Source organism: Saccostrea cucullata, unplaced genomic scaffold (genome assembly GCF_032062105.1).
Source record: "Saccostrea cucullata isolate Sc308-1 unplaced genomic scaffold, CSIRO_AGI_Scuc_v1 ctg340, whole genome shotgun sequence".
Lineage (NCBI taxonomy): Eukaryota > Metazoa > Mollusca > Bivalvia > Ostreida > Ostreidae > Saccostrea > Saccostrea cuccullata.
This window is the reverse complement of record NW_026932925.1, coordinates 461,134-477,485: the sequence shown is the minus strand read 5'-3', so window position 1 is coordinate 477,485 and position 16,352 is coordinate 461,134. Positions and strand designations below refer to the sequence as shown.

At 32.6% G+C, this 16,352-nt stretch overlaps 1 protein-coding gene across 1 annotated transcript in view; it reads right to left on the bottom strand.

Annotated features, from left to right (window-relative positions):
- LOC134236528 (uncharacterized) overlaps positions 1–14,729 on the bottom strand; it is a 31,527-nt gene extending 16,798 nt beyond the window's left edge. Inside the window, exons 1-7 of the mRNA XM_062718703.1 lie at positions 14,650–14,729; positions 14,184–14,280; positions 5,811–6,030; positions 5,564–5,686; positions 2,324–2,399; positions 2,105–2,241; positions 820–888 (exon numbers count right to left, since the gene is read on the bottom strand). Of these exons, the coding sequence (XP_062574687.1) occupies positions 820–888; positions 2,105–2,241; positions 2,324–2,399; positions 5,564–5,686; positions 5,811–6,030; positions 14,184–14,231 (673 nt within the window). The 5' untranslated portion in view covers positions 14,232–14,280; positions 14,650–14,729. The remainder of the gene's footprint in view (positions 1–819; positions 889–2,104; positions 2,242–2,323; positions 2,400–5,563; positions 5,687–5,810; positions 6,031–14,183; positions 14,281–14,649) is intronic.
- Between the last annotated feature and the right edge of the window lie 1,623 nt (positions 14,730–16,352).

Genomic DNA, 16,352 nt, shown 5'->3' with positions numbered 1-16,352 from the left:
AAAAATTGAAATATTTAGACTAGACTGAAATGAAGGAAGAAGAATGATTATTTTGTGTTCAAACTTCCTGATGAAAATATGGATATTTTAAATAAAAAAGAATAAAGAATAGAACTACGTTGTAGCCCATGTTCATGGGATTACGTACACAACAAATACGAATACGAAAGTCAATATATACTTGTCAAGACATTTAAAAGCAACATTAACGGAAGGTAGTATTACGTTTATTAAAATATAGATGCCATTTTAATAGTGATTAGAATATAGTGGCGTTTTGAAACATATTTTCAACTTTTTTAATTGTCATTAATAAGTAGTTGTAATTTATTAGTACACTCATTAAATAAATTAAAAATGTGGGAGAAAATAAAGTACCATAAATCTTTGTATTTGTTAATGGTTAAGTTTTTTTTAATAAGTCTTGCAATAGGGTTTTAGTATTACTTATCAGCAACTATCAAAATGATTATTCATATCACTTTTGAAATCATTATTTCAATACTATTGATAACTTTTTTTTTTCAAATGTGAACATGTCCAATAGTGGTTGCAATCTATGTTTGGTATTTAAATGCATTCCAAGCCACTATAGAAATAATTATTCCAATGGTGCTCGTTTTTCAATAGTTGTTGCAACATGGCATTCTTTTTCTGTTAACTATAATACTTCGTCCACTTCATTCCCAGTGTTATTTTTCTTCTTATATTGAATACAAGAAAATGAACATTTTCTTCTCTTACATTTACACAAATGGCATAAAAGTTTACCACAGGTAGAATGGAAATAGTATTTCACTTTTTATTACATGAACATACCTTCAGATGAAAGTGATTCCTGGTTGACCTTCCCCGTTCTCGGTGTGCTGTTATAATCTTGATCTGCTGCTTTAAAGGGGGGATAAATAAAATTTTTATATTTAACTGGTCTAGATTTTTTACAGGCAATTTGGTGGAGAAAATGAAGTCAAAGAAAAACATCCCTTGAACTTATATAAGGTTGCCATACTTCAGGTCTAGTGTCGCTATCTTATTGAGATATTTACAATGCAATTATGTGAAAATGTCTACAATAATTTACTATATGCACTGATATCTTTAATCTTATTATCTATATTCCAACTAGGTCCCTCAACATATTGCTTCATATTATACTGCTTTTCGGCGATAATTTTTTTTACTACTTAGCCAACATTTTAAATAGTTAATTTTTACAGACACTCCTTTCATTTTGACTTTTTTTAGGCTCAGGTCTTTGATTACCCATTTCTTGAATTGCATCAGGTGCACTTCCTTCCTCTAAAACAGATTTAAATGCTTTTAAAACGATAAAGGTAAAATGGTCACTGTGATGAGAAATTATTTGCTCCAAGTTACAAAGGCCATTTATCAAAATCTGAAAAAACTGATTTGAGATTTTTTCACTTTTTCATCGCATATTCTCAATCGATCTCACTTACTTTTTACTTCCTACATTGTATTGCTATGTTTTATTTATCGGACAAATAACTGGGCAATATTAAAATTTTTATCTTTTGCAAACTGATTCGGAGTAATAATTTGCTTGCTCTGTGCTCTCTATGTATCTTTATGGCTTTTGCGTGTTGCTAGTACATGTATAAGGTTTCTAGCATATTTGAATCCATAGTCTTGCGAAGAAGCATACTTCGCTTCATTTAATGTGTTTTCTATATCTCCATTAGATGTAGGTAAATTACATGCATATTCTCGTAGGAGATTAAATGTCGGTGTAAATTCAAAAAAAAAAGAAAAAAAAAGAAACAGAGAAATATTTTCTTTGAAAAACTGCACAATTTTCTCTCCATTAAATGGAAAATATCGAAATTATTTGTCACATAAGAACTGTAAATATTCTATGGTTATAACAATTTGACAAATATGAAAATCTTGCCTTCTTCTCTCAAAAGACCCTGTTCTTCTTGATTTTGAGACTTCCCTTTCCTTGAATTTTTGTTGCATTGTATGACTATTAAAACATATATTTTAAATAATGAGTTGTTGAGTTTTATAAAACCTTATGAATCATTTTTAATTTTAAAGATCGATCTAGAGACACAATATAGCTGTATATACGTGTTCTTACTTTCATTCCATTTGATTTGTTTCCTTGCCAAGAGTAACAAAATAAACAAAACAATAACCAAAACAGTCAGTAAAGCTACAATGACGATTGCAACAATCAGGGATACATTGCTTTCAGATCCAGATGAAGTCGTGTGCCTAAAAAATATCATAACACAATATATGCTTACGTACTCACTTGACCATGCTGTATTAATGTTCCTTTGATGCAAGTACTTACCCATATTTACAAGTCTTGATATTGGTTGTGGTATTGTTTTCAATTTTTTTCCGAACATGCTCATAACACTTTTGATCTAACAACAAAATAAGAAGCAGTGAGTTAATACTTATTAGTAATAGCTCTGATGTGAAAAATACCCTCCCATAGATCCCACTACATGACCTACCCAAATCAAGAATGTTCTAATACTTCAACGTCTGATCTCAGTAGTTGCTGAGCAATTTACAACCAAACTTACAGATACATGTGCATACAGAGAGAGAGAGAGAGAGAGAGAGAGAGAGAGAGAGAGAGCGGTAAGGATAAAAAAGAATACCCTCTTCCTTCAGAGGGTGCGGGTGATTAATTTTTCAAATATAAAAAAGTCTTAAACTGCAGCGTATTTTTAAAAATATTTTATAATCTTTATCCCAATAAAGAAATAAAATTTTTCTATGCTTACTTATTTCTTGGATCACATTCCCTGAGAAATGTAATTACCTAATCTTGTTTGAGAGTCTCATACAATAACAATCACTAGACGTAAATTATTTTGTTAAATGCAAAAGTTCTATGAAAAACATCAACGTGTGTTTAACAAGGTATGTGCAATACTGCACGTGATCATTAATTGAATCATGTTCACGTACATGTATTCAAATTCTAGCGTAATCACAGTTTGGAGTTTTGATGTAATCAAAAATGTGCGTTAAGAAGGTCCATACTTTTACGGATCCGGTTTTAATTTTACACACCAATGTAAAATTCTGATTATCACTTTTTGTAATTAAAATATTTTGGTTGGTTGAAAATGAATTAATAGATTTATATTTATTAATTATAGTGTTTATTTTAATAAAAAGCATTTGATGTATATTATTTACGGAAATTAACTCTTTACACTGTGTCCATAGGATTTATATGCTTTTAACACATACAAAGACACACAATTCTCAATTGCCTTTATGAATCTAAACCCTTCTAATTTTTTTTTAAACATACTAACTTGAGATATATTCTTATAGATTTTGAACCTCTCTCATCTTTTTAAATTTTACTTTCGTTTTAAATTTTGTAAAGAATGATTGAAAAATTTGATATTCCAAAATAGGGGTATACGTGTTGTTGAAAAAATTCATATTCCAAGATAGTGGTATACGTGTTGAAATGGCTGTTTTGTTAAATTTTTCTGGCCAATCATAGTAAATTTTGTGCTTTTGTTAATAGCCTGAGATATAATTCTTACTAATTCTAAAGAAAAATGACATGTAAACATAACTAAACAATTAACATTTTCAGAACTGTTAAAAAATAAAGAGATTTTGAGATTTTAATCTTAAAAACGTGGATAGATTTAACAAAAATTTGTTAATGTTTTCCAGGAAAAATTTCAAATATTCTCCTGGCAAATGAATGTTTTTGTTTCCACGAGTTTTAATATAGATTTGATGTGATTTTGTGCATAGCTAAATAAAATATAATATCACACTTCTTTATCTTTAATTTTGGCTGTTGAATTTTTGTTGAAGGTTTGTACTCTGAGACATGTTGTGTGAAAACTAACCTGCAAAGATATGTCTTTTATGAGTGTTTTAGTAATTATATGAAGTATTTAAGGTACATGTATTCAAGGTAGAAAATGATCAGTTTGACAGAAAATTTTGAAAGTACGAGCCTACCTTAAGTGTTGTGTATATGTAAATGATGTCTTAGCGCAAAAGCCGCAAAAATATAGAGACTACAGTATTTAAAGGCTGAGATTTTTAACCGTACGGTTTTCTCAGGTAAAGGGAGGGATTACATTTTACATGCATGGCACCCCGAGGTATTGATGGTCGTGCAGACCGTGGGAAACGCTTATCCCTATACACAAACAGTATACACAGGAAGTCAATGAGTATTATCTGTACAGCTTGCTGACCTACTGTTTATCATAAAATCATCATCATTAGTATATCTCGACATCCTGAATAAAAAATATCATTAGTAATTATAAATGATCATTGTAAAATTCCATAATTTCTGACATGTTAATATCAAAAACAAGCAGAAATCTCTCCGGGTCGACTTCTGTTAAAAAAATCTACGGTATATACCTTACATCGTTTGTCACAGAAGCAATGACTTGAGTTCGTTGTTAAAAAAAATAATAAAAAAATACAGGCATAAAATCAACAGTAAAATAGTCATCCTTGCCTGTCCGTTTCAAAATCTTAAAAACTATTCATAATTATCGTAAACATCGTTGCAATTAAAGCTTCGATCACGGTCAAATTGAAACAGTTACTCCCCGTTTGAATAAAAAGTCGCGTGGTTCTTTTTTCAGCAAATGTATTTTCTGTATCTTGTGAAAAATTCGCCATAAGTATAACGATGGTTTCGTTAAATTAAAATTACATACAAATGTGTGTATTTTTATCGATTAGTAAATTTATATTACAATTTTAAAAAATTAAAACAAAATATTGATTTATTGCAAAATTCTGTATTTCTTTCAAAACTATTTCTAACACCTGTGACCTTGAACGGAGGTAAGAACCCACGTAGCAAGAAATGTTCGGTTATAAAAAAGGAAAAGGGAATGAAAGAATCTCTTAATACTTTAAAACTTGTCCAGGCGAAGTTGTTACTAATTACATCTTTTTTCAACCTTACCATCCATTTCAAGCAAAAAATGGTACCTGTTTTTTTTCTCCTTTATTTTCACCGTAATTTTTCCTCCGCGTCTTTTTACGAGTGAAAACACGATTTCCTTTAGTCACCTATGCACTTTTCATTAGAAAAAAAAATTACACAAACTCGATGTATTTTATTGAAACACTTTGATGACATTTTCATTTTTCAGTGTTTGTAATACAAATAATTATAATCAATTATAATCAAGCTAAAACTGCTTGCATCGAAATGGCTTCCTCATTGCGATGGTGATTTAGCGATAAACAGGAAAAACGAAAGTTAATTTAATTGTGGCCACGCGTTTCCAACAAGGTGAAAGAAAGGTACACAGGGACTAGCTAGCAGCTAAATGTCAATCATTTTTTCAAGTACCCAATGATGGACCTTAATTTTTTTGATTGACAGGGGAATACAGACCAGGTAAATTTTCGAAGGCAGTGTTCAGTATCTTGGGCTTTAAGTAAAAGATAATCAATGTAATAACCAATATTTTTGAATAAATTTATTATCATTAGCAAAATAACAAAACGTTTACGACATATAACTTGATAAAGGGACTGACTTGTGTTATTTGTATCTTACATTTGTAAGCGTCTGTTGATATGAATCGCGAAGGACATTTCTCCCCCTCTTTGAAACTCGTACAATCCAATTTAAAATTATCTATCACTCTTTCCTCTTTGGTGTTAAACATAGGACAAAAACCTACAAAAGTAAAGTTTTGTTCCATTTGTTAAATAATTTAATAAATGTGCTTGAGCATACACGCATAAGGAATATAAAAAAATCGGTTTCTTCAATGGAATTCAAAACACTGAGTGTATCTTACCAGACATCCACCAATTTGGTGCACACACCTCAAGAAATGCATCCTCATTCTCATTCATAAGACAATGATATACGAACGATTTACAGTTGTGTGACAGCATTTTTTGACATTGTTTTGCATCTGAAGCGCGTTGCCACTCAATTGTTGTGTTTGGACAATTTTCTACTTCTTTAACAGTCGGCGTACTTGCTAGACAGCTTTCACAGTAAATGGGATTAATCTACAATATATTAGCAATATTCTTGTAACATCATTTTAAGTGTTGTTATGGACGTGACATTATATTTGTGCTATATCGTAATGTCATCTCTTTGAAGGCGAAAGGAGAGGTGATACAATAATAGAGTATTCGTCAGTCTTGCGACTATCCGTCTGTCTGTTGCACTATGGGATACCCATCTCATATTCGCAACCAGTCCTAAACCACTGAATTATATCAGACTTAAACTTACACATTATTTATTTTACATAGTCCCACTGTACATCTCGTTTTTGATCTGACACTTTTTCTGTGTCTCCAATAGCAAATCCTGGACTTTGCCACCATATTGATAATCGAGACGGCGGATGAATGTATCATTTTGTAAGTTCAGTGCTCAAAATGCATCTAGTTTATTCAATAAATCATTTCTCAACATTTTGTAAGAAAATTTGCAGGACTGAATTAAATTTTAATGTGCACAACTGCTATAGCTTTTTAAAACACATAACAAAACTGTATTGATAACTAAACATTGAATTTGATTTCTTAAAAACAGTGCTTCTCCATTGGGTTCGGAGAAAGAAAAGGGATTTTCGGAAAATGTCTTTTTATGATTTTGTCACACTAATCTTAGCACATAGTAGATAGGCAAGGTGTTGGCAGACCATCCCCCCAACATTTAAGCCCTTCATGATGAATGCTAAATTCTAGAAAACAATGACCATATCACTTCATTCCATTCCAAACAGAAGCCTTAAATGTATTTGAAGTCAAAAGTTTTGACAATGCATGTAAATATCACTAGGAAACCTAAGTCATTCATGATCAAATGCATTTAATGCCATAGTCACATTCCTCGGCCGATTGCCGACTATTTTATCAAAATACGCATTGGTTGCCCATCGTATACCCCGTCGCTGGATGACGTAACTGATACTTTATATAAATAATTAAGGACTACTAGGCCGATGTGGACCGATGTATGGGAATCGCTCACACCACGGATTACCACAGGTCTGCGGCCACAGGCCAGGAAATGTGACTAAGGTATTAGTCAGAATTTAAGCAATATGAAACATTTCAAACAGTCTGTAACACGTACTTGTAATACGACTCAAGAAATATAATCTCTAGTCATAAAAGAAATACAGTATAATCAAAAGAAAATGATTATAACTGCATAAAATTAAAATAAGGTATAAGAAAAAGCTTAATTTACATTTATGTATTGTCAACCCTTCTTCATTACACTTTCTTTTAAACGTTTAACATTTACAAATGTTAAAGGAAGAAAAACACTCCTTAATCAGCTTTTAATTTCTTTTTTTATTTTGAAAATGGATATGGGAAATTATCACTATAATGTCAAAGAGATATGAAGAATTTTTTATCCATACATGTATATAACATAGAAATAATTTAGAAAATCAGAATAAAACCTCTTATTTCTCATTTTATTAAATTTAACTCTTTGCGTTGATTTTTATGCCCCCCAGTAAATGGAGATATTTAGTTTCTGTCCTGCCTCCCCCCAACCCCATCCCCGTCTGACTATCTCTTCTCTCTCTCTCTCTCTCTCTCTCTCTCTCTCTCTCTCTCTCTCTCTCTCTCTCTCTCTCTCTCTCTCTCTCTCTCTCTCTCTCTCTCTCTCTCTCTCTCTCTCTCTCTCTCTCTCTCTCTCTCTCTCTCTCTCTCTCGGCCTGTTTTTTTTTTTTATGTTTGTCTGTTTGTACACATGTCTAATTTACCCATGATTTTTGAGTGGGTGATACGATGACTTTTTTTTACATGAGTATTTCCTGTATCAAGACCTTTTTCGGATACAAATATTTGACCTCTTGACCTTGGGATTTGATACTTTTATCGAAAATGTCCAAACCTGTATCATAGTCATAACTTTTGAACTTTATACTTTGCGTGTGTATTAATATTGTAGAAGATCTATCAAAGTATAGAGAGTGTTTATCTTTTACCTTGACTTTGAAGTTTGAATCACTTAATTAGCTTTAACCTCAGCAATAACATTTTCACAGTTAGTACTAGGCTTCGAGGATGTATTCCGTGTGACAAGACATTCCTTCTGGATACCAACATTTTTTATCCTTTGGCATTGGAGCTTGACTTGCATTTGAAAAAAAGTAAAACATCGCTTGAAGTTACTTTACGGGGCCCCAATATTTCATAAACACATTTTTTTCTGACAACGATTCAGAGTGATTTTTGTTTGGATTCTGTCAGAATTTTATTTGCTTATATGCCTTATATAATAGGACAGTATACAATCAATCTTATATAATAGACTGTAAGAGGTTTAAGGTAGTCCGATCCTCAGGTCCCGAAAATCAGGATTTTGGTAATTTAAAATCTTCACAAATATGTCTCTGGGGCCCGTTTTTCAAAAGATCTTACATTTGTACGACTTAGACCAAAAACTTAAAATAATTGTTTGTGAAAAAATATTTTACCACTTTTTATAAAGTTAAAAATAATTTTTGATAAAATATTGATTAAAAAGTTATATGGAGAATGAATTTTGGTCATATGTCGTAAGTACTTTTGAAAAACAGGGCCTTGATTCTGAAAATGATGTGTATTTACCTACAAAATTTCTTTTAAGTTCATCACTGAAGTTAATTAGATTATGTAGGGGGAGGGGGTATTATATAGTGAACTCATTGCTCACAGTACCTCTAGTTTTTATTAACATGATTAAGTTTAATTTTTTGTAAAAATAGACGGTGTAAAACATTTAAACTATCAATACAAGACTTTGCAAATCACTTTTTATTTTATATCATGAACTGTATTCAAGGCTAGATGAAAGACAACAAGTATTTCTATAAAAATGCATTAATTGTTGTAATTCATAGGGTACTGACGTTAAATTCTTAAAAGGTCATTTCTAAGACCTCAGAGAATCTTGGTTCATATTGAGATGTTTGAAATGAAAACCTTTGCATGAAAACAAAAATCAACTTCAATCTTAATTTAGTGCCTTTTTTATTAAATAATGATTTAAGAGTTATCCTTCCTATTCAACGATCGTTAATATTATATTAAAATTTTATTGTAAATATAAAAATCAAGTGTGAATTACTGTGGTGTAAATCACATAGACTAGCACGTAAACATATTATTGCATGAAGCGATAGCTATGTCTAAGTGTCAAGTCTCTGTGATTTACATACCAATAACTCACACAAATCTTAAAACCATTTCTTAAATACAAGCATAAAAGCATGCATTGCACAGATATTTAATACGTCAAAGGTATTAAGAGTAATTTTTAAAAGATGCACACTATGAATTCAAATTTATTTCAAAACAACAGAGGTCTGAATCCATCTGGTAAAGCATTGTTCAAGTTACAGACTTAGAAGGAGAAAAGCGTTATAGAATTTCTTGCTTGTTCTTACTAAAAACAACATATTCAAACATATTGTATATAAATTAAAAAAAAGAATATGAGTAAATTTCTTTTTAAGAAACACGTTGTTTTACCTGATATTTATTACTTTTAGCTCACCTGAGCTGAAAGCTCAAGTGAGCTTTTCTGATCACCGTTGTCCGTCGTCCGTCCGTTCGTCAGTCTGTCTGTAAACTTCATATTTTCAACTTCTTCTCAAGTACCACTGAGCCAATTTTAACCAATCTTTGTACAAAGCATTTCAATTATTAAAATCAAGGGCCAAGTCCGCTTCCAAGGAGGAGATAATCAAGAAAATACAAAACTAGGGTGGGATCATCAAAAAATCTTTTTCTCAAGAACCTCTGAGCCAGAAAAGCTTAATCTTATGTGGAAGCATCCTGGGGTAGTGTACATTCTAAAGTTTTCAAATCATGACCCCCGGGGGCAAGGCGGGGCCTCAATAGGGAATCCATGTTTTACATAGAAATATGTAGGAAAAAACTTTAAAAATCTTCTTTTCAAGAACCATTGGGCCAGAAAAGCTGAAACTTATGTGGAGACATTCTTGAAAAGTGTAGATTCTAAATTATTAAAATTATGATCCCCCGGGGGTAAGGAGGGGCCACTATAGGAAATCCAAGTTTTACATAGAAATATGTAGGAAAAAACATTAAAAATCTTCTTAAGAACCACTGGGCCAAAATAGCTGAAACCTATGTGGAAGCATTTTGAAATAGTGTAGATTCTGAATTGTTCAAATCATGACCCCCAGGTTAGGGTGGGGCCACAATAGGGAATCCAAGTTTTCCATAGAAATATATTGTAAAAAAAAACATTAAAAATCTTCTTCTAAAGTACCACTGGACAAGAAAAGCTGAAACGTGTTTGGAAGGATCCTTTAATAATGGAGATTCTAAATTGTTCAAATCATGACCCCTGGGGGTAGGGCGGGCCGTAATAGGGAATCCAAGTTTTACATTGAAATATAAATGGAACAAGATGTGTTTGTGAAGACTATGCGCCCGGCGGCAACAAAATTCGAACAAGAGGTCCATGGACCACATCGTTCACCTGAGAATCTTTTGTCATATTGTTCTTTACCAGATTTCGCCCTTGTAATACATATTGTGGCCCCGCCCTACCCCCTGGGGTCATGATTTACTACCCCAGGGTGCATCCACTTCAGTTTCAGCTTCTCTGGCCCAGTGGTTCTTGAGAAGAAGATTTTCAAAGATTTTTCCTATATATTTCTATGTAAAATATTGATGCCCCATTGTGGCCCTGCCCTACCCCCGGGGGTCATGATTTGAACAATTTAGAATCTACATTACCCCAGGGTGCTTCCACATCAGTTTCAGCCTTATTGGCCCAGTGGTTCTTGAGAAGAAGATTTTCAAAGATTTTTCCAATATATTTCTATGTAAAAATTTGATTCCCCATTGTGTCCTCGCCATACCCCCGGGGGTCATGATTTGAACAATTTAGAATCTACAGTACCCCAGGGTGCTTTCACATGAGTTTCAGCTTTTCTGGCCCAGTGGTTCTTAAAAGAAGATTTTCAAAGATTTTTCCTACATATTTCTATGTAAAACAATGATGCCCCATTGCGGCCCCGCCAAACCCCCGGGGTCATGATTTGGACAATATAGAATCTACAGTACCACAGGGTGCTTCAACATGAGTTTCAGCTTTTCTGGCCTTCGGCTCAGGTGAGCTAAAAAGCTATTTATAGCATATTGGTCACAGTCAAGGTCACAAGGTCATTGACTTTGGTGTCATTTGAATGAGCTTAATTAGTGGAGTATGAATACTAATTATGAAGTCTCTATCTATTATGGTTCAATTAAAGTAATGTCAAACGTTAAAGTTGACAACAGACAGATAAACAGATAAACAGATAAACAGACAAACAGACAGGACAAAAACAAAATATGCCCTGGATCTCTCGATCCGGGCGCAAAAAAATCTTTGAAAATCTTCCCAAGAACCATTGGTTCAGAAAAGCTGAAACTTATGTGAGAGCATCTTGGGGTAGTGTAGTGTACCCCTAAGGGTAGGGCGTGTTCACAATTGGTATTAAAAGAGGGGAAATCTGTTTAAGAACAGCATGGCCAAAGTTTCTCAGGTGAGCAATGTGGCCCGTGGGCTTCTTGTTTTGACCTATTTTGGTTGTAGATGTTGTGTCTACTATGATTGGATGGACTTAACTGTCCAGAAAAAATGCAGTTAATTAAAGTTTCAGAAAATGTTCATTTCTTTCCATCTTTTAAATCCCTGATAGCTTAACCTTGTATAGATATGATTTGAAATGCTCTTTTTGAGGAAAATTAAATAAATATTGAAGGCACTAAACCTTCAACCAAACCTGGCGCAAGGTATCCTTAGGTAAACGGGATTCAAGTTTGTTCAAATGAAGGGCCACGATCTTATTCAAAGGGGGATGTTGCAACCACTATTGAATTAACGACCACTATTGAAATAATTATATCAATAATGGTTGAGATTGCATTTCAATAGAAAACATTATTAGTAACCACTATTGAAATACAACCACTATTAAAATAATTATATCAATAGTGGATGAGAGAGCATTTCAATAACAAACATACGTAATAACCACTATTGAAATACAACCACTATTGAAATAATTATTTTAATAGTGGTTGAGAGTAAATTTCAATAACAAAAATACGTAATAACCACTACTGAAATGCAACCACTTTTTTAATAAATATATCAATAGTGGTTGAGAGTGCATTTCAATAACAAACATAGGTAATAATCACTATTGGAATACGTCCACTATTGAAATAATTATTTCGGTAGTGGTTGAGAGTGCATTTCAATAATATTGAAATACGACTACTATTGAAATAATTATTTTAATATTTGGTGAGATTCATTTCAATTACAAACATAGGTTGCAACCACTATTAGAGTAATGTCCACTTTTGAAATTTTACATAGAAATATATACGACAATTCTTTAAAAATCTTCTCAAGAACAGCAAGGGCATAAATAGTCATATTTATATGGTAGCATCCTCATGTAGTGTAGATTCAGGTTTGTTCAAATCATGACCACCGGGGTTAGGACGGGGCAAAAATGGCCAATCAAGGCTTTACGTAGAAATATATAGGGAAGGCCGAGGCCATAACAAGGAATCTAAAGTCTACATAGGCCATTATTAAATTTAAACTTTTCAATAATAAACTAATTTCTGCTTTTCCCCAGCCACATTGCTCGGGTGAGCAATGTGGCCCACGGGCCTCTTGTTATTCTGATTTCATTTGTAAACAAAAATATGGAGTGTAAAGAAGAAGTAAATGTATATCACCGTTTCATCTTTTTTCAGCAACGTATATTTGCGGTTCGTTTTGAATTTTGTTACACTTATTGTAAGACATTTTGTTATAAATAATATGGACGTTAGGAAACCAACATCTTTCTGTGCTTGATTCATCTCTTATATGATAGACTTCTGATGATAGAATGCAAAAAAAAAATCATGGACTATCTGACCATTGGCTAGTATTTTATGGCAACCTGTTATATATTCAATATATCAAAAAATATCAAAGAATGACTGCACTTAAGCTATGAAAGTTGGATCCCGATGTTTTGCGCAAAATAAAATTCCGAAATTCATTCAATTTATGTTTCATTGGTATTAAACAATATCTTAAGAGCAGGTTTTGGTATATTATATAACATGAAAGTATTAAACAATGCCGAGCGACACTAGCTTTTGAGATGGGGGTCTAATAGTTTTGTCTCATTTCTATTGTTATTCATACATGTCATATGCATACCAGTTTTCAACGACTTTGTTTACATCGAGCCGCAACTTGGCCATTTTTATTATTTGCACAGAATGTGTATTTGAACTTAAACTTATACATATCCAAAGGACAATGTTGGTCAAGTTGCGGTTCATATCTAATTTTTAAAAAATGTCCCCAAACTAGGGTCGAGATAGTTACTAAATTAACCAGTCACCGTGCATCAACGATTGATATTATAATCACCTTAATCACGTAACATTCTGCTGTTCGATACGCTAACTTTTTCATTGAACATATCATTGTGTTTAAGTCTCTGTTGTGACAGTATCTATCGTATTTCAAACTTCAAACTATAGGGATATTTAAGCGCAAATTTTAATAGGGTTTGAAGATATGTCTCTTATTTAACTTTATGCTTTACATTAGGGGTGTTTTGAAAAAATTCTGGTATTGACAGTGTCAATAGTAAGTACATGTATAGGCTTTTGTTGCCTCTGTATTATGGTTTGTAGAGCGAGACATCTACCCCATCCCTTAATATTAGAATCATTTAATAATTGTGCACCATAAAATCAACAGGATCTCTCTCTTCTCCATTTAAATTCATAGTGCGAAAAAATCATATGTGCTAATGTTTACATTCCACAACCATGCGGTTTAAATGACTCCGCCTATTTGCGAAAATCTTAGATTCAAAAGTTAATTGTCCCGTTCAAAATTTCCGGAATTTAAGGCTTTTACATGTTCTTTTCAATTATATTTTCTGTGATTATAGAAATATGTATGACAAAAATTTCTAGAAAGAAATATCAAAAGCATATGCTTGCGCATTAATCATAGATTAATTTAGCGATATATTGTAACGTAAAGCTTAAAATGGGTAGCAGAAAAGGTTCCAACTCTCAATGCTTAGGTGCAGTCATTCTTTCTTAAGATTGAGTGTTTAGAGTAATCGCTAAAAAGATCTGAAACAAACCTGCCAAAATGGTATCAACAAGGCAACTATCTGGTAACATGCATTCATGATGCTTTTAAGGAGGGAAATAAAACGTGAAAGTCCTTTTCTTTATTTCCTGAACAAAAAAGAAATCTTTCACATTATTCCACATCAAGTATTTATCTAAAAAAAAATAATCATGTATACATGTGTTTTAAAGTATGCAGAGTACTGAATACAGTTTTCAAGGCGGCGTCTACGATGGTTAGGAGAAAATTATTTATAATGCATTTCATTTAAATCATAAATCAAACTGCTATTTATCTCTTTGAAGCCACAGTGTACCTTTAATCAAATGGGTATCGCCATGGATTCTAGACACAGCAAAACATGATACTTTTCTTGGCATAAGTATTTATCAGAAGACCAGTACAATACACGACAATAATCATACCTTTACTTATGAATTGAATACTAATATTAAATAAATGACAGATACACCTACCTGAGGTACGCACGATTATAACGACCTACTTTCGTTTTAGATACCTTGCTAACATTTCGGGTTTTCTTGAAGTTGCAGTTTCGGATCTGCTATGAATTATTCAATTATTGATCGTCATTAGTTTAATGCCTCGGTATATTTTAACACAAGTATGAACGATTCCGCTTTAAATTTAATATCTGTCCTTATCGAAAACGAGAAGACTTCAAATCTCAATCGTGTTTTAGTCTGTCCTTCTATCACAAAAACAATTACCTCGGTTATAATTTCTGAAAAAGGAATTAGAGCTTTCGTATTTGTATTTTAATAGGTCATTACCCATGACAAGACTTTCCAAATAGACCATTTTAATATTGAACCCGTGACCTAGGCTTTAAGGTTTGCCTTACTTTTCCTAAAAAAATACACACAATAAAAGGGCCATGCAAGTAACTTTTGAGAGATAACATTATTATACATATTTATTATCTTAAAAGGCGTCTGTAAATAAACTATGATTTAAACTGTGACCTTGACCCTAAAGTTTGACATACTTTAAAAAAAAAAGGTACATTTGATTTTAACTTTTAAGTTAGAAGAGGTAATACTTTGCTACTTGATTTAAAATATGAATTTAACAATGTTTTCCGGTATTCCTTTGATTCTTTCCTCCATGGCATTGACCTTTATGGAAATAATAGTGTTCCATATATGGAGACTTTTTCCATACTAATTGTTAGTCCAGTACTTGCACACTGCATTGATGACAGATCTTTCCCCTATTTCCCGAACATGACAATGAGCACACGACGGGTGTGACAGGTCGGGAGAGGATGCTTACACCTCCATGACACTTTATCCCACCTACGGTGCTTCGAAGGTCCATGCTTGCATTGCATCAATTTTGTATTTTTATGGACTTTTGTGCTTGAATATTGTTTGTAATCTCCATATGTTGCATTTCAATTAAGTTCGTCAGATAGTCTGCAACTGTTGTTTTTTGTTGAATACGCTTAAGTTAATTTTCCCACAAAGAATGGGCGGACTTAACTGCCCAGAAAAATGCCACAAATTAATGTTTCATGAAATGTTGATTTCTTTCGATCAAAAAAAACACACCATTTTCATAGTACATAAATGACATTAAAATGTTCCTTTAAAGGAAAACTAAATATATTTCAAAGGCATAGTGCCTGAAGTTTCCTCGAATATCAAAAGATAATCAGATCACGTTTTTCATCGTCTGAATGATAGACAGCGCATATTTTTGGGTGTTCCTAAGAAAACTGTAAATAAATAATGTAATATTAAAAAGAGAAGAGCCAATAGACTTGATTAAAAAAAGATATTCAAAATAAACCTTTGCTTCCATTGTTATAACCTCCATTTGACTTCGATTTACCTGTTGAATATCACAATTCATCACGTAAAGTCCACTTAGCTGCATGTATATTCGTGTAAACAATTACATTGTATTATTCAGCCTGACCCGATCAAAATCTCATTTAGGAGCGTGTTCTGAATTAAGCAAATTACATTTTGCTCTGACCTTAAGCTTGCGTGTTCCCATATTTTTCTCAATTTCATATTGGCACGGCTATTATATACCATATTCATATTTGACATCATGCATTGTATACAATTTTAACAATATCGAACCTGAATATATACATGTATGTGACCTAATGTTTGCGTATAATTTCTGCATGATAAATGCAGTTCTG